This window comes from Polypterus senegalus, chromosome 1 (assembly GCF_016835505.1).
Source record: "Polypterus senegalus isolate Bchr_013 chromosome 1, ASM1683550v1, whole genome shotgun sequence".
Lineage (NCBI taxonomy): Eukaryota > Metazoa > Chordata > Cladistia > Polypteriformes > Polypteridae > Polypterus > Polypterus senegalus.
In genome coordinates, this window is record NC_053154.1 from 253,897,099 (window position 1) to 253,924,170 (window position 27,072).

Genomic DNA, 27,072 nt, shown 5'->3' on the forward strand with positions numbered 1-27,072 from the left:
GCTGCCAAGCCGTGTGGAAGACAGTAGGACTTTCAAAACTTGACTTGATGTTAGTTTAGAATTGAGTGGATAGGACTGGCGAGCTTTGTTGGGCTGAATGGATTGTTCTCAACTAGATTGTTCTAATGCATTGTCGGGCAACCGGTGCGCCGCGAAAACTTTTGTAAAATATTTAAAACTGCTAGTGTTTTTGAACTTTTGGTTGATTAAAAAGATAATGTTTCAAAATATATATTTTATGTTGGAAAAACAGATAACGGAACACTTACGGAAATGAAGTCTAGGAAACGTGAGAGACTTCAAATGATCGACAAGGAAATGCGCGTCTGCCTTTCGAAAATTGATCCTCGCATCAATCTCATATGTGCTGAAAAACAATCTCAATGTTCACATTAATTAAATTTAAGATTTATCCTTTGATTCATTTATTAATAAAATGTCTTTCAAACTTGTAAAATTAACTGTTTTTATTGGCGATTGTCCATAGATTGTGTCGTCACGACTGTATTAATGGGCAGTCCCTCAGCTGCGCCGCAAAAGAAACATTTTGGACTTAGTGTGCGACAACTCAAAAGTTTGCCTTTGACTGTTCTAATGTCATACTTTTAAAGAAAATGGAATCAAACCAGTTTAATTTTAAATTTGTTCTTACATTAGCAGTTTTGGTTTTTTAGCTTAAAAAACAAATTCGTGGGTAGCAAGTTTGCAATATAATCATAAAAATAAATTTTATTTATACTGCACTTTATATAAATCTCAAAAAGTGCTACAGAGTAAAATAAATAAAACAAAAAGACCTAAAAAAAATACTTCAATAATAAAATATCTTCCTTAAAAGATAAGTTTTTAAATCTCGTTTAAAAACGTCAATCGACTGTGAGGCTCGCAGGTAATCCGGGACGGCGTTCCACAGTCTCGGCGCCACAGAAGAAAAGGTCCTGTCACCCATGCTGCTGAGCTTAGTTCTGGGAACTTGAAGGGTGTTAATGTGTACAGAGCGGAGGGTACGTGAAGAAGTACAGCCCAAGATAAATGTACAAGACAAATTACATCATTTTTTCAGAAGAGCAAGGCCAGAGCGTTGGAGGTGACCCAGCTGCATGGTGGGCACACTTCCTTATTCGAAGACAGCAGTGAAATAACATGTGATCGGCCTGACGTTCCCAATGGATGCAAGATGAAACACAGAGGACTCACACAAAACCCCACGTGGGCACCGGCCAAGTGTCCAGGCCTGGATCTGACTGTGGGCTCCTGAAGGTATGAGGCAGCAGGACTAACCACTATGTCATGATGACTGTAAAGTGACAGGCAGCGTACAATTGAGGAATAAAGAGTAACGCGATAATCAAGAACTGGTACTGCACAGTAAAGCACAGCAGGTAGCACTTGAAGTTGGAGAAATGGCTTTTAGTAGCAGCTCTCACTTAAAGTAGAACATTTATGTTTTCATTAACACCTATTGGTCCATTTCTGTGTTGCAGGGAGATGGTGTTTATACTGGAAATACGGATTGCAAAATAGGTGCCATCTCTGAATGAGGCACTGGTTCACTGAAGGGCACCTCACATACTCATTTATAGTCCTCAATTAACTTCATTTGCACATCTGGGCAAGGATTTGAACCCAGGACTCTTATTTTCCTTGTATCAGCCTCTAACATTAAAAAATTGGTAATGTGAGCCTAAATTACAATCACATTATCATGCTACAATATTAAAATCATAGCTCATGCTTTGTACAAGACCATAGTAAAAGGCATCATAGAAACAGGCTTGTAGTGAGTTAGTGTCTACCTGGCACAATGTGGGTGTAAATCAGCAATGAACCTTGGAAGTGCCCACTCAGCAGAGCTCTTAATATGACACTTGAAATGAAGGATTAAAGGGGGCTGCAGAAAAATGCCACACAAGTGCCAGCCACAGTGAGCACAAGACCAGAATCAAACGGCAGTAAAGAGATATTTTAGGCAATATTATTTTTAAAGTAAAAGCCATGCTAAGACAGCTTACAAGCACAACTACTTCTCAGTACAGTAGTATGAGCAGGTTATGACATTTGTTTTACGTCAGACCGGAGGTGTGTGCTGAACACTGAATCAGCTATGTAAATGCTATGATGTGGAAGGCTTTAGGCAACATGGCATCCAAAGCGGTTAGCTTTAACATGAACTTTTCAAAAACGATCCAATATTTCTCGTTTTGTTGCATCCCTATTAGATTTCCATGTATGGTTGTTTTTTTGTTAATGCATTGAGTCTGATTAGGCTGCCAGTGTCTAGGAAGGGAATGTGACGTTCGCGTCCAAGTGTCTCCAAGTGTCCGTGCGCCTCCCACTTAACGGGCGGCTCGGGCTCGCTGTGAACAAACACTTAATGCATCGGTGGTGCCACAGTGTGTAATACTCGAGCTGAGCACAGATCCGTGTCACTGTCGCTATGAAGGTGGCGCGATCTCTCTGTTTCCCAGCCGTTACACTCCCCTGGCCCACTGCGCGCCTTTAGCCGAATAAGACTACGAAGTGCAATGCCACCCTTACATCTGCCGCTCTTCTATTTGGGGACGTTTCTTCATTTCAGCCTGACTGGGATTTGGATTCGATGGGCATGGTAATAGTTTGGATAAAATAAATTAATACGTAACTAAATCAAGATACTGTGAAATGTGAGTATAGAAAAATACACGTGTCACATGTTTGCTGCCGCCTTCATGTATTATTTTTTCGTTTCTTTCTTTAAGTGACATTTCACACAACCAAAAATATAAGCCATGAAATGTTCATTGACGATCGTTCAGCTTGGTCCGGGGAGCGACTGAAATAATTGTCAATTGACATAATAAAAACATTAGCCAGGGTCCTGGATTTTAAATTGGGGGTGGGGGCTAACCCGTCGCCCCTTATAGCCTCGCCCCTGCTGCTCAGTGGGCGTTCCGCTTTACTTCACTCGGGAATCCTGTATGTTGTGACATAAGCGAGTCCGAAATAAATGCAAGAAAACTTTGCACTGAATTAGTGTGCGGAGCGAACAGTTTCATTCTTGAAGCTCCGAATCCATCATTAGGAAGCTGCAGCTGAAGTGTCGTTTGTAAATGTGGCACTTGATGGCTGGAGATTTACGTCCAATTCACAGACTATTTAGTAATCAAAAAAACAGTTTTCGCTAGAGACCAACCTCCCAACTATGACAAGTAATTTGACAGTTTTCATTTTAAATTGTATTTTATATTATGTACGGCGTTACCCAAAAAATAAATACTGAAAGAAGTTAGCAATAAAATATATTCTGTAGCACATTTTATTATATATATCAAGATTTCATGATGTTACTTTAATTTATTGTCACATTTCACATTCTTATTTATTTATTTAATATTCCTTCATACCAGATGGATGGTGTTATTTGCACGTTTAACTTTAGTATGTGGCGGAATTAAAGAAACTTTAACATTGTGATCTCAGTGCCTTTACGAGATACCCAGTCATTAACTTCTAGTACTAAAGAAATATTACAAGAATGCTGCGTTTTAAGTCACAGATTCGCGCAAGCGCAGTAGCTTGTATGTCACTGCTCGACGTCATGGCGTTGCAGATGCTCGACAATACAATATTCCTCCACAGCACTGGGTGGCGAACTACACAATTTCGAGCGAGTGTTTTTACTCTCCACGAGTATTGTACTTTCTAAATTGTTGGAAGCAGATTCCACGTGTTTTTAGAGCTACAGTATAGTTAGACTAGGTAGCGTTTTAAAGGTATATACGCTCCCAGTTTGGTTCACGCTGCAGCGTTTCACGTAAAATGGGTCCGGTAAGTGCTTTTACATTTCGGCCGGTTTATTTTTCACAGTTATTTCCTGTACCGTGTTCCCCAAAGTGACGAAATGATTAAAAATATATTTTAACAGATTATAAACGTTTTTAGTAACTTTTATATTTTATTTAAAATTTTGTCAACTTCAGCCATGCCAGGTAGATACCATATGTCTTGTGCTTAAATAATTTCATGAGCGGATCTGTTCAGGGTTCCCATAAGTGGCTTCGCATCCCCGCCTGGGCACGGACTGACCGTCGGCCTGTATATTCAGTGAGCAGCTCGGAGACGCGTGTGTTTTGTTGACTGGCGACTTCAAATGAACCTGAAGGGACTGAAGGAGTGGGAGTTTCGGTTACGTGGGGTAGTGGACCCTCTGATGAAAGGGCCCATTCCTGCCTTAGAGCTCGTCCACTTGGCTCCATCATCGGTGTTCCATTCTCCCTTCGTTATTTATTCTTTTATTTGCTTCAGTTCTACAAATGGCTCTTTGCTTTTTCAGTATCTGCGAAGAATGCAGTTGTTTTGCATTTTTTATTTTTTCTTAGTTTTATCATCATGTTTCTTTTTGTTATCCCTGACAGCGTTCCGAAATGTGTCAAGTTAAAAAACCAATAAAACAAGCAGTCAGAAGAGGTTCGCTGTCCACTTGTAGGACTGTAGAGGTTTGATTTGCCAGACGTGGGTTCACAGACAAGTAGAAATGCGAAATGAACGTGACGGTAAAAAAATAGCCTCCAATTCTAAGATTATGATTTCCATACCAAGGATATATTTTATATTAAGAAGTCTCCAGTTTACGTGACTGGTCGGTTAACACACCATAAATCATCAATTGGTATAAAAAGTTCGACAGACACAAATATCTACACTACACGAGTTGAGCACATTTGTTAGAGCAGTGCAGGGGCAAAGTGTATTTTAATGATTATAGATATCAGCCAGCATCGCTGTTGGCAATCTTTCCACGCACACGTTAACTGTGAGTGTTTCATATTGATTAGTAGTTTAAATCAATTTGTTGCATACAGTTATGCAGTAGTTCAGTATGAGGGAAATGCTTGGCTGCTGGACTACAAAGACTGTGCATTAAAGAAAAATATTAAACAATAACAGGGCCTTACAAATATCAGAGAAATCATTATGATAAATGAATAAAAGAGTATTCATTACACCAGAATTACAGCATATGCGAGAAACAAATAAATAACTTAAATATCTCAATTTAGGGAATCAACAATACTGCGTCATAGAGCTCAAGGCATTGTCTTCGTTTAGGATGCGGATGGACTGAAGGCAGAAGAGCCTCCTTTTTTTTAAAGCTGGCCCTTAGGGCGGGCGGCACGGTGGCGCAGTGATAGCGCTGCTGCCTCGCAGTTAGGAGACCCGGGTTCGCTTCCCGGGTCCTCCCTGCGTGGAGTTTGCATGTTCTCCCCGTGTCTGCGTGGGTTTCCTCCGGGCACTCCGGTTTCCTCCCACAATCCAAAGACATGCAGGTTAGGTGGATTGGCAATTCTAAATTGGCCCTAGTGTGTGCTTGGTATGTTTGTGTGTGTCCTGCAGTGGGTTGGCACCCTGCCCAGGATTGGTTCCTGCCTTGTGCCCTGTGTTGGCTGGGATTGGCTCCGGCGGACCCCCGTGACCCTGTATTCGGATTCAGCGGGTTGGAAAATGGATGGATGGATGGCCTTAGGGCAGTGGTAGCATGTACAGAGACAACTTTTTTCTAATTTTGGTTCTAATTTTGGAAATGAAGGGATTGTGTTAAAAAAATGCTTTAGTTGCCTCACATTTTTATTCAATCTTTTTGTTCACCCACTGAATTAAAGCTGAAAGTCTGCACTTCAACTGCATCTGAGTTGTTTAATTTAAAATTCATTGTGGTAATGTACAGAACCAAAACTAGAAAAAAGTTGTCTCTGTCCAAATATTTATGGACCTAACTGTATGTCACTACAGCACAGGGAAGAGGCTGTTGTAGGGATGGTTGGTGTCCCTGATCATTCTTTATCCTGGTCCTGCATCCCTTGGTATGGATGTCCTAGAATTTAGAGAGTGCACACGTAGTAAAGTGTTCAGCTGACCACACCGCTTACTGCAGGGCTTTGCAGTCCTGTTAGACAGTAATACTTACTGTTAGGATACTTTGACTGTGAAAGACAGAACTTCTTTAGTATCTGGGAGGGCAGCCTACAGTCCCTGAGGTGTCAGAGATAATAAAGATGTTGTGCCTTCTTCACTAAGGTATCGGCTCACGTCCTCTGTGATGTGGACCCAGCAGTTATCTGAAGCTGTCCACCTGGGATGGTGATGCCTGTCCTGTTTTCTCCCAAAGTCCACATTCAACTCTTTTGTCTTCCAGACACTGAGGAGTAGTAATGAGCGGACTCCACGGTTTTTGCCTTGCCTTGCGTTGGGAGAAATCACGGAAGTGTTCGTGAATATCACCAAACTCGGCAAAGTGCATTGAAGTCAAAGGGGGTGGATTAACTGAACTAGATTTGATGAGATTATAATGGTGCAGTCAATCTTTGAAGTGTCCCTGAGGGATAGGGAAATACCTGACAACTATACTGGACAGATTATTGTGGCCAAAAAGGTGACCTGAGCTTAGCGACAGCGGTGCCAACCTCTGCACCACAGAGCCTCTGTGAGATCAAAGAAGAAAGAACTTGGTCAGAGACAAGTTACTAAAACAAAGTGTAAATTCCAAAATCATAGTCAAAAGTCAGAAAAAATATGTAGGTTTTTTTTAAGGTAGAAAATGTAAAGTGGCTGTGCGTTGGCTATTTGATTTTGAAGTTGTGCTGAAGGCTCTCCAAACTGTCTGTGCTGATGCTTTGCACATTTTCTTCTGTCAAAAAGATAGAAATGTCTTGTAAATACTAAAATCTTTTGTTATTTCATAGTCTCCTGTGTTGTTTTTGGCTTCAGGCTCCTTCAAGGTTTTTTTTTTGGTTTTTTATTTTTTATCTCCACATGGCTAATTATGCATGAATAGGGCACACAAGATTGACCTGCACACCTGATGTGGTGCTGGTTTTGTAAGGCATTATGATGAGCTGGGGAAAAAAATTCTCCTAAACCGGCCAAATTATCGGTAAATAATTTGACGAACAAGGGCAAATGCAAACGCAGCAAATTTGCTGCAAATAACACCTTGGTGAAATTCGTTGATCAACACTGACACCAGTGCGACAGACTGTGCAGTTCATCCATTTCTTTTATTTGTCATGAGTATACAGGTAGGTAATTTGCTGGGAGAGATAAAGAGGACTGTGCAATCTGGTAAGCAGTCTGCAATTTGTAACTCGGAGGTCTTTTTGTAAATCGATCAGACGTGCCCGACAGTACATGTTACTTAGTTACCCTGCTGTTTTCATTGCACCACAGGCATGAATGGCTCTGTATCCACAATGCAGAAGGGTTCTCTAAATATCCATTGCAGTTGCTCTCTCCATCAGAGGGAACAATTGCTTAATATTCTTATTGATCTGTATTTGTAGCTCGCACTGTGAATGTGTTTTGAACCAAATTGTGCTGATGTGGAGATTTCAGAAGTGAATTTACTCTTTGCTTTTGAATATTTTGAACATCGTGCAATGAAAGTATTTCAATGACAAGAAGAAAGTGTGTTTCCTCTGCTTTGTCTTTGATCGCATCCTCTTGTGCTTCTGGAAATATAGATGCAACCATCTGTAACGTCATTATACCAGCTGGATTGAAGGGGAGAGGGTTTGGTTTAAGCCATAATGAAAATTTTTATATTTGAAAACTAATTGCTTGCTGTTGATAATTAGACAAAAGACTATCTAGTTCATTGATAATGAATACTTATAATTTGTTCCTTGATAATGACTTAGTAGTTTGTAAATTCTGCAGTGGTGCACAAAGCCTGACGAGTAGCGATGATAATCAAAATTTTTAGTGCAGTCTTAAATGTTAAAATATAGTACACCATGAAATATGCACAGCATTCAATTCTGAATATGATACTACTTATTTGTGTTATTGAAGTGCTCAGTTTTAATGCATATTTCACATCAAGTCCAAAAGTAACCCAAGTATTTAACTTCAACATGAGCAGAGCATTTTATATGGCAATGTTATCAGGACTGTTAATATCAATGGTGCACTAAGTGTGAGAATTTGTAATGCATTTTTGTTATCCAAGAAATAGATTAAATAAAAAACAATCATAAAATGCAAGGGAAAACGTCCATTGTATTAATGACCTATGCTATGAATACATTATTATGCTGTACAGTATCGATCCTTGCGTCCACTAGACACTGCTTCACTTTGTATTTATCAGTCTTACAAAATCTAGTTTAGAACTTTCACTTGTTCTTAAGAGTTTTTAAAAACAATTCAATACCGCAGATAAAGCAGTTGGATAGCGACATACCCCCAGTTTTTGCAGTGCCTGTACAAGATAAGGGTTAAAAAAAAATAGTTATGCTACAACTTCCAATTTGGCTTCACGTGTCTGAAATTTAAATTTGCTCATTTGTGTAGGTCTATATCCCCAACTATGCACTTGTAGCCTGCTCTTATTTGTAGCTCAGTCTTGTAAAAGTGCTACAGACTTAGTTATTTAAACACAATCAGTTGATACTTTTTGTGTGTGTTTATTTATATTTATCTTTTTTGCAGAGGAAAAATAAAAAAAGAGCACCAAGCTTTCGGAAGCTGCTTAAAACAAGCAACATCAAGCTTGAAAACAAGCATAAGAATCGTCAGTTTAAACAGCAGAGCACAGCAAAGAAGAACCGCAAAGAACAGAGGAAACTTAGGATTGCACTAAAAGATGCTTCGTCCAAAGTTCCTCTTCCCCTGGAGACTTATAAGAAGAGGCCGGGTAATTGCATTTTTGTGAATTTTTGTTTTGGCTTTGAGTATTTGTATTAAATAGTGAGGTGCTGTAAATGTTTAGAACTGAAAGTTAACATAATAGTCAGATGCGTGGGTATTTGTAAAACGCAGATATATTTGACGTTCTGCATACTTTTTTTAGTTTTATTTATTGATGTCAAATGTTTCTACACAGATGAAGAGGAGGAGGAAGAGTTTGAAGAGTCTTTACCTATAGATATGATTGAAGAAGATGATTTAGAACAGTTGAAGGCAATGGCACAGAAAGCTTCCTTTCTTACAAGAGATCTCGCCTCCAGGTGCGCTATACTTAAGTAGTTAGCTAAAGTTTATGTGACACTGGCTCCAGCGTTGCACATCCCAGCAACTGAGGTGTATTTTTAAATACATGTTAATTCAGGTGGATTAAGAAATATTTTTAATGGTTATTGACCACATGGTTTTAAAAGAAACAATTGTCATAACCCTAGATTTTACTCTCTTGACTTGATTGATTCCAGTGAGCCAGTGCATGCAAATAAACGCAAGCGAGAAGATGTGATTGGTAAGTATGAGAAAATGCCAAGAAGGGTGCAGTTTGAAGAGGAAAAAGAAATCATTCATCTTCTGCCAATCAAGGATAAAGCACGGATTATTCCGCAAACAATGGAAAGGCCAGGTAGAGTAAAAGTACTTTTTGTCCATCCAGTTATTCTTTTTAAACATATGTTCTGAAAAGTTAAAACATTTCTTTTATGTAATATTTTGTTAATAATTAAGGGTGGCATAGTTCTGTACTGGGTTTGTTTATTACATGCAGTGTTTAAATTCTGTTTCTGTCCTTCACTGTTCCTCTTCAGGAGCATGTAATGATAATAGGTGAATTGACACATTTTATATGCCTTTAATACCTTCTGCTCTAACAGCAACTCATTATTGCAAAAGCAATATGATCAGCTAATTTCCCTTTGACCATAGCTTTATTATTCTTTACGATGAGATGAGACTTAATATGGAAATATCTCTTCATTCTGGCTAGTCTGCTGAGTTGTGTAAAACTGCACTTGTATAGGTGATGGACGCAGAGTAAAAAATACTATCCTAAGAATATCAATATTCTTTACATATGCTGATTTAAAATACATAGTATTCATTTGACATTTTGAATTAAATTCACCAACCCGCTCACATTCTGAACCTGCTTATTCCAATGCAGAAACTTGTGATAAAACAAAAAATCAATATGTAAAATATGCACAAATACAGTCATATGAAAAAGTTTGGGAACCCCTAATTCTTTGGATTTTTGTTAATCATTGGCTGAGTTTTCAAAGTAGCAACTTCCTTTTAATATATGACATGCCTCATAGAAACAGTAGTATTTCAGCAGTGACATTAAGTTTATTGGATTAACAGAAAATATGCAATATGCATCAAAACAAAATTAGAGAGGTGCATACATTTGGGCACCCTAACACTTAGTTAACCCTCCTTTTGTAAATATAACCGCCTCTAGACGCCTCCTATAGCCTTTGAGTGTCTGGATTCTGGATGGAGGTATTTTTGACCATTCTTCCATACAAAATCTCTCCAGTTCATGCTCGGCAGCCATCAAATTTAACTGGACAGCCTGCTTCAAATCATCCCATAGATTTTTCAATGGTATTCTAGTCAGGGGACTGTGACGGCCATTCCAGAACATTGTACTTCTCCCTCTGCATGAATGCCTTTGTAGATTTTGTTTTGGGTCATTGTCTTGTTGGAATATCCAACCCCTGCATAACTTCAACTTTGTGACTGACATTATCCTGAAGAATTTGTTGATATTGGGTTGAATTCATCTGACCCTCAACTTTAACAAGGGTCCTAGTTCCTGAACTAGCCACACAGCTCCACAGCATGATGGAACCTCCACCAAATTTGACAGTAGGTAGCAGGTGTTTTTCTTGGAATGCGGTGGTATTCTTCCGCCATGCAAAACGCTTTTTGTTATGATCAAATAATTCAATTTTGGTTTCATCAGTCCAAAAGCACTTTGTTCCAAAATGAATCTGGCTTGTCTAAATAAACATTTGTATACAACAAGCGACTCTGTTTGTGGCATGAGTGCAGAAAGGGTTTCTTTCTCATCACCCTGCCATACAGATGTTCTTTGTGCAAATTGTGCTGAATTGTAGAAGGATGTACAGATACACCATCTGCAGCAAGATGTTCTTGCAGGTCTTTGGAGGTGATCTGTGGGTTGTCTGTAACCATTCTCACAATCCTGTGTATGTGCCGCTCCTGTATTTTTCTTGGCCTGCCAGACTTGTGTTTAACAGCAACTGTGCCTGTGGCTTTCCATTTCCTGATTACATTCCTTACAGTTGAAACTGACAATTTAAGCCTCCGAGATAGCTTTTTATAGCCTTCCCCTAAACCAGGGGTGGGCAATGTCGGTCCTGGAGAGCCACGGTGGCTACATGTTTTCATTCCAACCCAATCGCTTAATTATAAACCTATCATTGCCAATCTCAGACCTCAGGTTCTTATATCGTAGATTTATTCCTTTCCAAGGCATCAAAACTATTTGTAGCCTAAAAAGGATAATTTTCAGTCTGTCACATTGTCTATTAAGTGTTTTATTAAATCAAACAATGCATGATGAAACACACACATATGCAAATGGGAAAAAAAAGAATAGAGAACTGCGGGCTGCTTTGTTATTTACATCTTATTGCTAATAAGGAGCCATTAAAACACTGAATGCAGCTGTTTAAGATTGAAATAAGCAATTAAGGGTGGGGAACCTTAACAAGCAAGACCACTAAAATGAAGCATCAAAATGTCACTTCAGCAGTAAGTGCTTCATCAGCAATAATTGACTTCTCATTAAGAAACTGGGTTTGAACAAAAACCTGCAGCCACTGCGGCTCTTCAGGACCGACATTCCCCACCCCTGCCCTAAACCACGATACTGAACAATCTTTGTTTTCAGATCTTTTGAAAGTTGCTTTGAGGATCCCATGCTGTCACTCTTCAGTGGAGAGTCAAAGGGAAGCACAACTTGCAATTGACCACCTTAAATACCTTTTCTCATGACTGGACACACCTGTCTATGAAGTTCAAGGTTTAGTGAGCCAATCCAACCAATTTGGTGTTGCAAGTAATCAGTACTGAGCAGTTACATGCATTCAAATCAGCAAAATTACAGGGGTACCCAAATATTTGCACAACCAGTTTTTCACATTTGATTTAATTTCATACAACTAAATACTGCTTCACTAAAAATCTTTGTGTGGAAAACACCCTAGTACTTTGATGTTCCTAGGAAATGAAAGACATACCACTGTTATTTTTTTTTAAAGTAGAGTAAATTATTATGCAGGCTGAGAAGGGTTCTGTCAGTGAAGTAGAGAGCAATCTGTAGTCTCTACAAATTCTGTAGAATGGACCTATGCTTCAAGATCTAGTTGAGTGGAAATGGCAGAATAAAATCTCTGATTCTAGCCAGGTAGTCCTCACAACCAGTGTACAGTTTACTATGGTACATTCTAGCACCTGATGTTTGTTGACAGCAAGGAAAGTTCAGTGTTGGAGCTCCCATGAACACTAGAATCCCTGAAGCCTACGAAAAAACTCGTAATCCCGGGCCACCTTAAATTCTTTCACATCTCTCCATTAGTGCCTTTTGTTTTGCAAATGTGTCGATCAGCACAAGCAACCTGTATCCCATCCCCCACTGACGGAGCCCAACTCCCGCTCAAGTGTGTTAACCTGTGTGTGAGGTGCCTGGAGTTGTAAGAGGGTAAATAATGCAGTATATCATTATTTGGAATACATGCATTTCATGTGTGTTCCATGTCTACAACAATCTGTGTAAGTGTAGGATGAAAGGAAATGTGAGGCAAGAAATGCTGAACACATACCTAAAACAGAAACTTTTTCCATGTTATACTAATAATGACATGAAGTGTATAATGTGTGAAGACTTTATTTCAAATATCAAATCAAATCACGTATGCTTTTATTCAAGAATATAACCAAAGTAAAAAAAAAAAAAAAAAATGTTGCTGTCAATGAGTTAAAAATCCAAGTTCAAATGTCAATCGATAGAAAGTTGATATGTATTCTTGAATGGTGCAGAGGTAAGAACTGCTGCCTTATAATTAAAAGGTTTCGGGTTCGAGACTGGGTGCTCCACGTTTTGAGTAGTGACGTACTACTACTACTATTATTATAATATAATAAAAACATACATTTGATTTGAGTCTGTAACACCCAGTGTAAATTTTGGGTATTTGTAAAAGTTAGAACTTTTATTTTTCTGTTTTATTCTGGCAGTGGCATTCACGTGGTACAACAAACTTGCCCCCCATCCTGAGATGATGGCATTTATCTCCATTCCTTTCACAAGATAAGCCATTTCCCGTGACTGCTATCGGACTATCATATGGCATTTGCACTTTGACAACAAAGACACCTGTGCAAAACGTGTGAGAAACGAGAGATTTGCTCTGATTTCAGACATCTGGCAACGTTTTGTTGAGAACTGTGTTTTGAGTTACAACCCAAGGCAAAGACTTTGAGTCTGCGGTCATAAAGCTTATGGAGCTGTTTTTGGACAAAGGCAGAACCGTAACAACATACAGCTTCTTCACAGCACTTTTGCTGGTTAATAGACTGCTGCACCACAACACAACTCTGCTTGGTACCATAAGTAAAATGGGACTTCCACCTGCAGCTAAAGCCACTTCAGTACGCGAGCAATTTGCCATGCTGATTCTAATTCTTACCTTGATAAAAAGAAAGCTTTATCAAAATTGTTGCGATGCCAAGTGTCAGTGCCTGGCAACGAGAATTGACAGAGAATAGGATAGATTGCCAAGCACAACATATTCTGTACCAGTTTGGATAGCCTTGTAATTAGCTGTTAAAGAAATATGCTGTGCTAAAAGAATTGATGTACGGCCATCGTTTAGACGTTCTTATACTGGCAGGTAGATCATTTTCAGTAGTTGGTGAACATACTGCTAAGAGTGCTGCTTTCTGTACAGGCCTGGATCTTTCAATTATAGTGTCTGTTCAGCACCTCTTTACTGTTGTGCATTCTACTTGACAACAGTGCATAAAGGTGTTTTTTTTTCGCACTGTTAACCTGCATCTTTCATTTTTACAATGTGTTATACATTTACTTGCAGGAAAAACATTCCAAGTTGTGAAGTTGTGTTTTTTTTTTTTTTTTTAAGTTCTGCTTGAATTTTGTTTCAGTCTGCAGTCGAATAATAATATAATTGGCCTGATTGCTGAGTTTTAAATGCCCAGTGTTTTCATACAAATATTTTTGCCAATATATTTTTACTTCCAGTTTTCACATATACTAATTTTTCGAAATGGGAGATTGTGTACTGTTCTCTTGGCTTAGAGCCTACTGGTTCCTTCCTAACACCAGCATACTTTGCATTATCATTTCTCATCCCACCTTTTGTTTTTTGTTTTGTAGTCCCTAAGAAGCTTAAGAAGGAGGAAGAAGAGGGGGAGGAGAAAACTGTTGATTCTGAGGAAGGTACTATTTCAATTTAGTTTTCTATTCAGTCAGTTGCATCATATTATTTTTTAAAGTGATTTACGGTTGATATTCTGATGTTGATGTTGAAGATATGACCCAAGTGTTCATCTTTTGCTCTTGAAAGTCACAAGACACAGTCTTGAATCGTACCTCATTCTAGAACTGTCTTTCCTAAATTTTTGGAGGTGGGCAAGTAATTGAAAAGATTTGCCAAAACAGGATAAAATAGTAGACTCTTCTTTTAAAACATTGCTCGGCTCCTCCCCATTACATTGCTGTTAAAGCTCTCACTCGCTGTGTTTTTCTAGGTACTGAGCAGTGTAGTTGACTGCAGATAAAAGCCCCTGTGGCCATACAGCTTTCCAAAGTTCTCATTGTCCTCCATAGCGGATACAGAACGTTTCAACCTGCAGATGCCTATCTAGGCTACTGTTGGTCACTGAACTGTCGATAATGAAACTGGGGTCGAAGTCATTGCACTGCATGTTGTGACCACCCACAGTAGGGTGCAACAGTATCAATGCACTACTAAGTTCCAAATTCGTAAAAGGGTCCTTTACATATTTAAAAAAAAAAAGTTCATGCTGGGATGCAGAGCATAAACCATGATTGCAAAAACAATCATTAAATGTTGTATTTGTTTTCCATTTTATATTAGTCACAAATTTCTGTTATAGTATATGCATCACCAAATTTTATTGCCAAACATTTTTTTACAATGTATTTTTTTTCTATTTAGGTAAACAGCCGGAGCTTCCAGTTCTTACAACTGAAGAACTTCTAGTCAAAAGAAGACAAACATTGCTGGAAAAGCAAATGCACATAGCATCCCTTGCATCAGCCATTTTGTCTGATCCTCCCAACAATGTGTGTATAGTGTGTGCCTGGAACCATTCACTTTAATGTCGATGGACAAATATAAAAATTACAGAAACAAATGAACAGATTTTTCTTTTGTGACCAGGAAAGGGATTAATTCTATTTTTGATTCCGTATATCAGGCCATTTAATTGTTAATCAAAAATATTTGAATGAAAAGAGAAATCTAACACTCAACAGAAAATGCAATTTCTACCTTAAAAGCAGTATAATACAAATGTTTGTGTTAGGCATATCAGTTAAACAGTAAATGCCTATTTGTTAATAGGCTGTGATGCAGTCAAGACATATTTGAGGACTTGTTTGTCAAAAGTGTCATTTTTCAGTCAAGTTGATTTGCCATTCCATCAAATTAACTGGGATTTGTTCTGATATTTTTACTAGTTCTTGTTACACTGATCTGTCAAAATGGAACCCTTTATAAATAAGTTAGTTATTATTTTTAAAATATTGCTTTTTTTTCCTTGTTTTTTTTAATGCAGATTAAGAAACTGAAGGAGCTTCGATCAATGTTGGTAGAGAATGTTCCATATGTGGCAGTTACTGTGCGGAAGTTAGTGATGCTTTCTGTAACTGAGGTTTTTAAGGATATTGTGCCATCCTACAGAATCAGGCCACTAACTGAATCCGAAAAAGCATCAAAGGTAAACATTTATTTTAGGAATTATTAGATTTTAACTTTTGATTTGGATAAGGTATGAAAGATAACAGAATCTTTCCTAGTAAGATATCTGGATTACTTAAATATTTTATAAGTTGAAAATTTGGTAGTTTCTTGTTTTGATAAAATTCTGCGTATTGTTTAATGTTGTATATGCACCCTTTGAAATTTGTATTAACAGTTTGGCAAAAGCTTAAAACTGCATTAACATTTTGTTGACACAAAAACTGTATGATCTTGAAGTGTTTGAAACTTCTTAGTAAATTATCTCCTTTTATTGGGGTAAATGTAATGTATTTCTTTCTAGAGTGAAGTTTTTAAACTGTATTTCTTGAGATGTCCTTAACTCTGTTCCTGGAGATCTGGAAGGGCTGACCACCCAATGCCAACCCTCACATCTCACCTTAACTCTATTTTCAGCCATTTTCCAATAATATAGGAGGTGCACAGCAGAAAAAAAGTTCTTTATATATGGTTTGTCAGTCATATAAATACCTTTAAACCGTAGTACTGTGTTAGATTTTTCCGTTTTAAACCTTTTACATTTTTCTTCTGAAATGGCCAGCAGTTTTAGTTCTTGATCACACTACTCTACTTTAGAAATGGCAACCAGTAAATTTGATCTAATCTTTATTTCACTTACACACACCATATCAAATTTGTCTTTACACATTAACAGTCTAAACTAGTCATGTTCTACATAACACTGCACCTTGTGTGTATTTGTTCATTTATTCTCACAACTATCCATTCATTTTTGAAATCTCCTATAGCTCCAAATTAGAACAAGCGACAGCAGTCTGTGCTGGCAGCATCAAGTGCATGTAATGAGAGATTTATACTATCCATTTCAATAAAATCGGGACTTCATAAATACATTTGTGGATGTAGCATCTGAGTTATTGTGGAAAATTTTACACAAGGAATTCATGTCTTGTAGATGAGATATAAACTGTATAACTCGTGTTGTTCACTGAACCTTAGACTATTTGTTTTTGATTTTACAAATGATCATGACATAAAACTGCTTAACATGTTTGAAAATGGTCACATGGTTAGCTAATTATCTATTACCTTTTTTCTTTTTTTTTTTTTTTTTTAATTTTCTTTTAGGTTAAAAAAGAAACACAAAAACTACGCGAGTTTGAAGAAGGCTTAATTTGTCAGTATAAGTTTTATCTTGAGAATTTGGAACAAATAATTAAAGGTATATATTTTATACATTGTATGAGTATTAATGCTGTTACACTGCCTAAATACTGTCTGTTAACACACAGAAATATCTTGAAAATGAGATGAGCAGTATTTCTTGTTTATAAATTATAAATTTAACTGTTAATACTAGTATTGAGAAAACTGGCAGAGAACTACATATTGCCACATAATATTTTAACATGTATCATCCACCACAAATGTTTTGAATGCTTAAGTGATCAACCTCGGAGAATGCAGTGTTTATCATAGTTAAACTATGTCAATTATGTGTCTCAGAAGGTCAGTACCACCATCTCTGTTTCTATCTTGCTTACTCTACTTTGCATTTTTGCCCATAAGCTTATCTTTTAAGAAATGGACATAGTGTTCACGCTGTTAACAATGGCAAAATACATGAAGGCCGCCACCCAGTGTCTTTATAATACTGCTTTTGATATATTCCTGAAAGGTCAAGCAGTGTGTGTGTGTGTATGTATGTATATATACTGCTCAAAAAATTAAAGGAACACTTTTTTTAATCAGAGTATAGCATCAAGTGAATGACATTTGTTTGGTGGTTAATCAGTTTCAGCTGCTTTGGTGTTAATGAAATTAACAACAGGTGCACTAGAGGGGCAACAATGAGATGACCCCCAAAACAAGCAGAATTTAACAGGTGGAGGCCACTGACATTTCCCCCCCCCCTCATCTTTTCTGACTGGTTTTTCCACTAGTTTTGCATTTGGCTACAGTCCGTGTCACTACTGGTAGCATGTGGCAATACCTGGACCTACTGAGCTGGCAGAGGTAGTCCAACTTCTCCAGGATGGCACCTCAATACATGCCATTGCCAGAAGGTTTGCTGTGTCTCCCAGCACAGTCATAAGGGCATGGAGTAGATTCCAGGAGTCCAGCAGTTACACTAGGAGAGCTGGACAGGGCTGTAGAAGGTCCGTAACCCATCAGCAGGACTGGTATCTGCTCCTTTGGGTAAGTTGGAACAGGATGAGCACTGCCAGAGCCCTACAAAATGACCTCCAGCAGGCCACTGGTGTGAATGTCTCTAACCAAACAATCAGAAACAGACTTAATGAGGGTGGCCCGAGTGCCCGACGTCCTCTAGTGCGCCCAGTGCTCACTGCCTGGCACTGTGGAGCTCGTGCTTGTCATTTGCCATAGATTACCAGAATTGGCAGGTCCACCGCTGGCACCCTGTGCTTTTCACAGATAAGAGCAGGTTCACCCTGAGTACATGTGACAGACGTGAAAGAGTCTGGAGAAGCCATGGAGAACCCTATGCTGCTTGTAACATCGTTCAGCATGACCAGATTGGTGGTGGGTCAGAGATGGTCTGGGAAGACATATCCATGGAGGGACAAATGACCTCTACAGGCCAGACAACGGCACCATGACTGCCATTGGGCATCAGGGTGAAATCCTTGGACCCATTGTCAGAACCTATGCTGGTACAGTGGGTCTTGGGTTCCTCCTGGTGCACGACAATGCCTGCCCTCATGTGGCGAAAGTGTGTAGGCAGTTCCTGGTGGATGAAGGAATTCATACCATTGACTGGCCCCCACGCTTGCCTGACCTAAATCCAATAGATCACCTCTGGGACATCATGTACGTGAAGGCCATACAAACTACAGAGTACGATTTTGAATTGCTGCAATGAAATTTCGTCAAAATGGCCTAGCCTGCCGCCTCATTTTTTCACTTGAATTTTCTGGGTGTCTTTGAATTCAGCCCTCTGTAGGTTGGTAATTTTCATTTCCATCAAACAATGTGGCATCCTTTCGTTATTAACACATTACCCAGTCCATATTTTTATAGATACCCAGCAGGATGTTTTTCCCATTGAGGTCTGATGTGTTTTCAAATTGTTCCTTAAATTTTTTTTGAGCAGTGTATGTGTGTGTGTGTACATGTGCTATATTTGTATGTTTGCAGGTGGATTGCTTAGGTAGTGGCTTCTTGGTGGTGTAATACAGTAATATGAAGATAGTGGAAAACAAATTTGTTCTGTGATATAGATATCTTCAGTAGTCTTTTATACTGTGTTCTTGAGCGAGTGGAATCTAATGCAGAAATAGTATTAATGTAGAAAATAACAGTTCATTTGTTTAATATTTTTTTATCTAATGAACAAATTGTAAATACATTATCCTAGGTGTAGCATTTTGCAGATTTAATGAGATGGGTAGCCTAGAAAATTGATGGCATAATCTTACATTTTTCACTGATTTAGTGTTCTGCTGTTGACTCTCTCAGAGAAAATTCTGTTTATTAGCAGCTGAACCACCTGAAATGTTAATCAAATGGGCTTTTTTGGATAGGGGGAGGTTAGACTCCTTTACAGAACACACATCTATGCTGTAAGGAACATTTAACCATCAATACATCAAATTCTCAGTATTTCACCTGTATGTTGTTTCTGATCCTGCAAATAAATATACACAGATAAACTGTTCGGATACCTTACATACAATGTGTAATACATTTTAAGTGTTGCCGTATTTTTTTTTTTCCAGGAGTGACTAGAGCAGCAAATAAGCATAATGATGCTTGCATATACAGTGCATCCGGAAAGTATTCACAGCGCATCACTTTTTCCACATTTTGTTATGTTACAGCCTTATTCCAAAATGGATTAAATTCATTTTTTCCCTCAGAATTCTACACACAACACCCCGTAATGACAACGTGAAAAAAGTTTACTTGAGGTTTTTACAAATTTATTAAAAATAAAAAAAACTGAGAAATCACATGTACATGTAATACTTTGTCGATGCACCTTTGGCAGCAGTTACAGCCTCAAGTCTTTTTGAATATGATGCCACAAGCTTGGCACACCTATCCTTGGTCACTTTCGCCCATTCCTCTTTGCAGCACCTCTCAAGCTCCATCAGGTTGGATGGTAAGCATCGGTGCACAGCCATTTTAAGATCTCTCCAGAGATGTTCAATCGGATTCAAGTCTGGGCTCTGGTTGGGCCACTCAAGGACATTCACAGAGTTGTCCTGAAGCCACTCCTTTGATATCTTGGCTGTGTGCTTACAGTCATTGTCCTGCTGAAAGATGAACCGTCACCCCAGTCTGAGGTCAAGAGCACTCTGGAGCAGGTTTTCATCGAGGATGTCTCTGTACATTGCTGCAGTCATCTTTCCCTTCATCCTGATTAGTCTCCCAGTTCCTGCCGCTGAAAAACATCCCCACAGCATGATGCTGCCACCACCATGCTTCACTGTAGGGATGGTATTGGCCTTGTGATGAGTGGTGCCTGGTTACCTCCAAACGTGACGCCTGGCATTCACACCAAAGAGTTCAATCTTTGTCTCATCAGATCAGAGAATTTTGTTTCTCATGGTCTGAGAGTCCTTCAGGTGCCTTTTGGCAAACTCCAGACAGGCTGCCATGTGCCTTTTACTAAGGAATGGCTTCTGTCCTGCCACTCTACCACACATGTCTGATTGGTGGATTGCTGCAGAGATGGTTGTCCTTCTGGAAGGTTCTCCTCTCTCCACAGAGGACCTCTGGAGATCTGACAGAGTGATCATCGGGTTCTTGGTCACCTCCCTGACTAAGGCCTTTGTGTACTTGTGTACATGTGCTTTCTCAGTTTTTTTATTTTTAATAAATTTGCAAAACCCTCAAACTTTTTTTCACGTTGTCATTATGGGGTGTTGTGTGTAGAATTCTGAGGAAAAAAATGAATTTAATCCATTTTGGAATAAGGCTGTAACATAACAAAATGTGGAAAAAGTGATGCGCTGTGAATACTTTCCGGATGCACTGTATTTTGATGAAGTCATGCCACTTATTTCTGACCAAAACGTCATTTATATTTGAGTACTACATGGTCGTCTTATGCACAGTAATCCCTTTTGTGTGGGATGTTACAGAACTGAGTACAACAAAACAGTACCTGTAGTTTGGGGCATCCGAAAGAGAAATTAAAAATTTATACATATAGTAGGGTTGTACATTATACTGAAAACCCTTTTTTTTAAAACGGTGCGGTACCAGCATTTTGTGAATTTTAGTAACATGTGTAAATGGTAGTTTTCAAGCACTGTTTACCGAGTCATTTATAAGCACAATCAGAAGTCCAAGGAGGTACTGTCTGCCTGCCTTTTGATTTTAACATGCAAATTAAATATAGCTGGAATCCCCAATGGACCCAAACATATATGTATATATTTAAATGAACTTTCTCTTTGCATCACTGGTCTCCTGTTATCGATTTGTAGAGTGTGGCGCACAAAGGAGGCATGTGCAATTGTATGGCAGAACAGGGAGGTGTGTGTGCGTGCAAGTTGGAAAATATAAGCAGGTGGGGGGAGGGGGCGCGGTGTAGTTAATGGTAGCCAAACTAATCCCATTCTCCTACTGTGTATATGAATATATGAGTCTGTGTATATAAAGGAGAGGCTGATTACGTGGGAGCCAGAATGATAAACGAGGTACTGATAATGATACAACAGGTCATCAGAGTGCAAGGAAAACATGCAAAAATATCTGAACATGTTTCCATCAAAAGATTATTACACTTGGCTTCCATTCACTGCTTTTGGTTAATGGGTCTAATAATGCACATTCTCCTTTAAACCTCCAACTAATTCTCCTAAAGCCAGCAGTTGCAGTCACATATTTTCACACATCAGCAGAGTCTCACTTTTTCTACTAAAACATTGTTAGGTATGCAACATTGACTAAAAATGGTCACCTACTGACTAAGAGTATCAATCCGCTGATTGAAGGGATCACACCAAGAATAAACAATTCAGTCACTGACCATGAGAATGCTTTGTGGTCTGCGTGTGGGCTTCATGCGGGAAGTGTACAAGCCATTTACAGAGTGTAAACGGAGCAGGGAAGTTTTCATGCACCTAATTCTGTGTTGTTTATAAGCGCAGTTGGATTTCCAAGTGGGACTTAATTCAGAACCCCCCAACCCAACAATAAATAAATAAAGATATGTAAAATACAAAGTTGAGTGACTCACTTAATAACTCGCTCATCAAAAACGCTATCCCATTTAGTTGAAAAGCTGACATTTTGGCAGGATGGTACATTTAGGGCACTAGGTATCCACTAAGACGGGACGTTTCAATATATTGATATTTAGCGGTAGAAAAAGTAAATGCCCCAAAATCTCACACGCTTTGACTTCATAGAAATTTTATATTATATAGAAAAAATATTTTTTTTTTGCTCACTAATAATGCTATAGTAAATAGGCCATTTTAATGAACCTCATCTTTTTTTCCCAGTTAGTGTAGATATAGTGCCATGCCAGTTGGAACATCTTCAGCACAACATTGCAATTCGCCAATAGTGTGGACGGATGAGTAAATAAGTGAAGCCGTTGTGACAAGATGAAATATTCACCATAGCTGAAGTGAGATATGGTGTATACTGGACGTGTATAGTTCAGCTGCCATGGAGGTAAAGAGAAATACAGGAGAAGTTTGATTCCTCATAACAAAAAACTATGACCAGTGTATGTCTAACACCAAGGAGACCCAGCAAATTTCTATGTTCAATTTATTATACTCTAACCTGTATACATGAAACATCCTTCCATTATCCAACTCGCTACATCCCAACTACAGGGTCACGGGGGGTCTGCTGGAGCCAGTCCCAGCCAACACAGGGTGCAAGGCAGGAAACTAACCCCGGGCAGGGTGCCAGCTCACCGCATACATGAAACATCACTGTCAAAATTCCCATGCTAGTGCCTACACTGACCATACTTCATGATATTTCCTTTTTGTAAGGTGCTGTTTGCTACTTATTTCATTCTTCATAGTACATGCACATAATAATGCATCAAATACATTAATATTAGTATTAATAAATACTCGATGAGCTTTCTTCATTTTGCTTGCTTGTATTTTCTTCCTCTGATTGTGACACAAACATGCAACATGTTTTTCTTGTACTGTATATACAAACATTTACTGACTCGGCAATAAAAGACTTGTAACCGCTAAAAGAAAGAAGTTGAAGGTTGTGAATTTGTGTTTCATCCTGTAAGCATATAGGCGTGAGCATTACTCTGACTTGCACTGTGGTTTGATGTACTGAAAATCTCACGACACGTTGTTCTCCTCATAACACACACAAACATTGAATCTTGAACGTACAACTGACAAAACACAAAATGTAATGTTGAGCAAATGATGTAAACAAATGAAAATCTTTTACATGGATGGAAAGATGATTATTTTCTTTACCTTCTTTATCCTGAGAAGGGTTGCGGGGAAGCTGGGATTTAACTTAGTACAGGGCACAAAGCAGGTGAACATAAATAGTCCCATCAACTTCAACAGAAGCCAAAGTCAGTCACTAAGAAAAACAAGAATTGATCTACAGCAGGATTGTTTGTTTTTTCCATGGGCAATTGTATGTAGAATATTCAAGAGTAAGAAGCTCCAGTGAACCAGTATTAGCCCCTGGTTTAACAACAAAAAATTACAAATATTATTCTTTTTTTAATGTCTTTTTTTTTTTTAAAAAAAAGAAAAAGGTACACAGGTACCTAGTACTTACGATACACCTGAATAAGTGACAGCTGTGGTCCATTGTCATTTCCCAAGAGCAGCTGGATAACACCAACTAGAATTTTAAAGCATGTAGCAGCTCTCGGATATTCTGGGATGAGCAAAACACTCCTGAATTATTCAGTACTTTCTGCTACCTGGGGGATTATCCTTGTTGTGCCTTTTTTAATTGTTGTCTGCTGCATTCGTGCAGAAAAGCAGTAGGTTTTGTATTTAGCAAATTTTTGAATATCATGAAGAGTTTTCAACAAAGGTAAAACATTTTAGAAAAGTGGTTGAAAGTGCTTTACTGATTATCATACTGATTTTTTACTAATCCTCTGCTTTATTTAATAGTAACACTTGTGTTTTCTCTAGACTGGAAGCAGATGAAGAAAAAGAAAAGTGATGTTGTTTCCTTAAAATCTTACAAAGGTCTGGCTGAAGTTGCAGTAAAGTGTTTATGTGAACTCCTTCTATCCTTGCCTCATTTCAATTTCCACAATAATATAATTGTGACGATTGTACCCCTGATGAATGAGCATTCAAAACAGGTGACTATAATCCATTTCATGGCATGTATAATTTGTTGCATACTTGCAGAAAAACAAATTTTATGTACTTAAATTAATCAATGTAAGGAGTCGTCTTAGTTGTTTCGACTTTAAGTTAGTTTTACAGATCATGAAGCCTGCAGTTGTGTTTAAACTTGGATTTCCAAAATGGGAATGATATTCCAAAATGATAATTTTTCTTTACATTTGTCATAATTATTTACAAACGGACATTTTTTTCTACTCCTGTTAGGTTTCAGAAATGTGCTGTGAATCAGTTAAGAAACTGTTTACACAGGACAAAGAAGGACAGGCCTCTTTAGGAATGGTGAAAGTTATTTCTGGCCTTGTTAAAAGTAGAAACTATGATGTCAGACCAGAGGTAAGTTTAATCATTTGTAATTCTCAGTTAAAAGTTATGTAGTTTTATAATAGGGTATTTAATTGGCATTCTATTTCATTTTATATTTGAAGATGTTGATCAGTTTATTATGCTAGGTTTATGCCAATAATTGCTAACATCATCTTTGATTATATACAGCATGTTTGTGTCAATGTCACATATACAGAGTACAGTGCAGTTATTTATTTTCAAATGCTAATCAACATGTTGTAACACTCTTGTGCCCTGATTAATGAGTTTAACAACCTTACCTTGAAACATCCTTACTGAAAAAGCTCCGAGCATATTTGTTATTAACAGTGTAAGTTATCAGGAGAGATGCCTACCTAAGTGGTGAACCGCACAATACTTCATTGAAGGTTTATAAGGATATAAGAAAGTTTGTTGTGGACCAACTTTTTTTTCCATTAGAAATACACAAACTTCTCAGTTTCCAAGAAAAAAATCGGCACACATGTTTAATATATAACCTGAAGTCAAAGAAGAGAAAAAAATGAAAGTTTGTGGCACTGATGAACACAGTGAGTTGGTGTGCTGATGAATGTGGTGATCCACCCTGGCAATAAGATTAGTCTTTAGAATGCTGAGTTGTGTCTAACCTCCAAATCAAACGGAATCAAATTGTGTCTTTGATATTCTCAATATAGAATAACCCAAACTGTAGCCAGTTGCATTTTTTTTTTTTTTTATCCTTAGTTCTTCAGAAATGGCACAGAATATATGCTCCCAGCAGAAATACTTCTTTCCCTTGATATTTTTTTTTAATTATGCTGACTGCCACAAAGTTTTCCAGAGAGGATGAAAAATTCCTTGGCCTGTCTTTTTTTTTTTTTTTTTAAATATATATAAAGGATCAGCAGTTCTCCATGATTAGGTCTACAGTATAAAGGCCTTGGGAGTGAAGAGCTACCTGCATATATGGTTGTGGACAGTAATGGCAGCTCTAAACTGGTCTGCTGCCACTAACGTAGTGCATTATTCTGTTGATACATTATTACATTCATCTAATCAAATAAGGTCAGATTGACTATGTTTTGTATGTTAATGTAGTTGAGAACAGACGAGGTTTTAGTTAATCGGACACTTAATCTCTTTATACTTACTCCATTGACAAGCTAATGTGCTTTGTTTTGCATCTGAGTTGATTCTTACTCTGTTGCATGTTCTGACATAAACTATTTTTAAGAGTAAGGACTAGGTTTGGCTATTTCAAAATAATATACAGATCTTTGAAAGGGAATCTAATTGTTCATATCCAAGTGTACATTTCATACACATTTTCTAAAATTTTATTTTGCTGTTTGAAAATTGTTGTGTAATTCTTTTGTTTTCAGAACTTTAAACCAATATTGAACTGGATTAATTTTTAATTTTGGGGTGGGGAATAGTGCAGTGTATGGTTTTAAAATAAGCTGTTTTATTGTGTTGCTTAGATATACTGTTTTTAGGCAGTGATTATTTTACATATACAACTATAATGAAATGGATTATAATTACCAGGATACTTGATTTTTGATAAATATCACTGCTGCAGCCATTTGGAAATACATTACTGAGAGCATAACTTGCTTTCTTCAAGAACAAACCTGGATGCTATAAAAAAAGGCAAAAAGCGAACTGACATGAATGTCAGGAGATGGGTCTAACACCATTGTTTGTCAATTTTTATTATTCTAGGTCTTAAATACATTACTATGCTTGAGAATAAAGGAAGTGCAAGTAAAGAAGGATGCAGATGATATTGCTCCAAAAAAGAAGTTTATGACTTACAAAGAAAAACGAAAAAATCTTTCAAGAATGAAAAGAAAGGTTGGCACTTCTACTTAGTCATGTGTCCACATACCTAAATGAATTTGAAATTAAAGTAGACTTTTGTCCCCTCTAGTGGAAGAAAACTGAGGAAAAGCTTGAGAAAGAACTTTTAGAAGCTGAAGCATCAGAAAGCAAGGACAAAAAACTCAAATTGGTATATTTATCTTCTGAAACTTCATTACCTCTGTATTTTTCCACCGCTCTATACTTGTAAATTTGCCTGTATTTTTTTTTTTTTCTTTTCTATCAGAAAGTCATTCTTGTTAACCACCATGTTAGATAATGTACATATGTTTCCAGCTTTGCTTAAATTATATATAATGGATCACTGTATAAGAAAACTTATCTTAAGCCTTTTTTTTCCTTGTACAGCATACAGAAACACTGAATATTGTGTTTTTAACTTATTTCCGGATTTTGAAAAAAGCACAGAAATCAACTCTGCTTCCTTCAGTTTTAGAAGGTCTTGCAAAGTAAGTTTTATTTTGCATATTTTCTATTAATTCATAACGAATTTTTAAGACCGATTAGCTTCTCTTTTTTCTTTTAGACCTACACATGAACTATATTAAATTATTCCCCAAAAAGGATCAGTATATTTTGACATATTTTGAAAGAGAGTGAAAAGCTTTTGTGGAAGCGTTTTATTAAACTCTTGACATTTCTAATATTTTATATTTATTTCTAGATTTGCTCACCTTATTAATTTGGAGTTCTTTGATGACCTTCTGATCGTTCTTCAGAATCTAGTTGAATCTGGGGTAAGCAAATGCTTGGTGTGTGTTGAGTAGAGAACTTTTTCTTAATAGTAA

The 27,072-nt window shown here is 37.8% G+C and overlaps 1 protein-coding gene across 1 annotated transcript in view; it reads left to right on the plus strand.

Moving 5' to 3' along the window:
- Nucleotides 1–3,636: 3,636 nt before the first annotated feature.
- noc3l (NOC3-like DNA replication regulator) overlaps nt 3,637–27,072 on the plus strand; it is a 33,851-nt gene continuing 10,415 nt past the window's right edge. The window contains exons 1-14 of the mRNA XM_039772080.1: nt 3,637–3,807; nt 8,467–8,671; nt 8,861–8,984; nt 9,186–9,343; nt 14,147–14,209; nt 14,952–15,079; nt 15,574–15,735; nt 16,866–16,959; nt 23,870–24,045; nt 24,299–24,427; nt 26,126–26,257; nt 26,334–26,414; nt 26,633–26,733; nt 26,949–27,021. Coding sequence (XP_039628014.1) covers nt 3,799–3,807; nt 8,467–8,671; nt 8,861–8,984; nt 9,186–9,343; nt 14,147–14,209; nt 14,952–15,079; nt 15,574–15,735; nt 16,866–16,959; nt 23,870–24,045; nt 24,299–24,427; nt 26,126–26,257; nt 26,334–26,414; nt 26,633–26,733; nt 26,949–27,021 — 1,635 coding nt within the window. The 5' untranslated portion in view covers nt 3,637–3,798. The remainder of the gene's footprint in view (nt 3,808–8,466; nt 8,672–8,860; nt 8,985–9,185; nt 9,344–14,146; nt 14,210–14,951; nt 15,080–15,573; nt 15,736–16,865; nt 16,960–23,869; nt 24,046–24,298; nt 24,428–26,125; nt 26,258–26,333; nt 26,415–26,632; nt 26,734–26,948; nt 27,022–27,072) is intronic.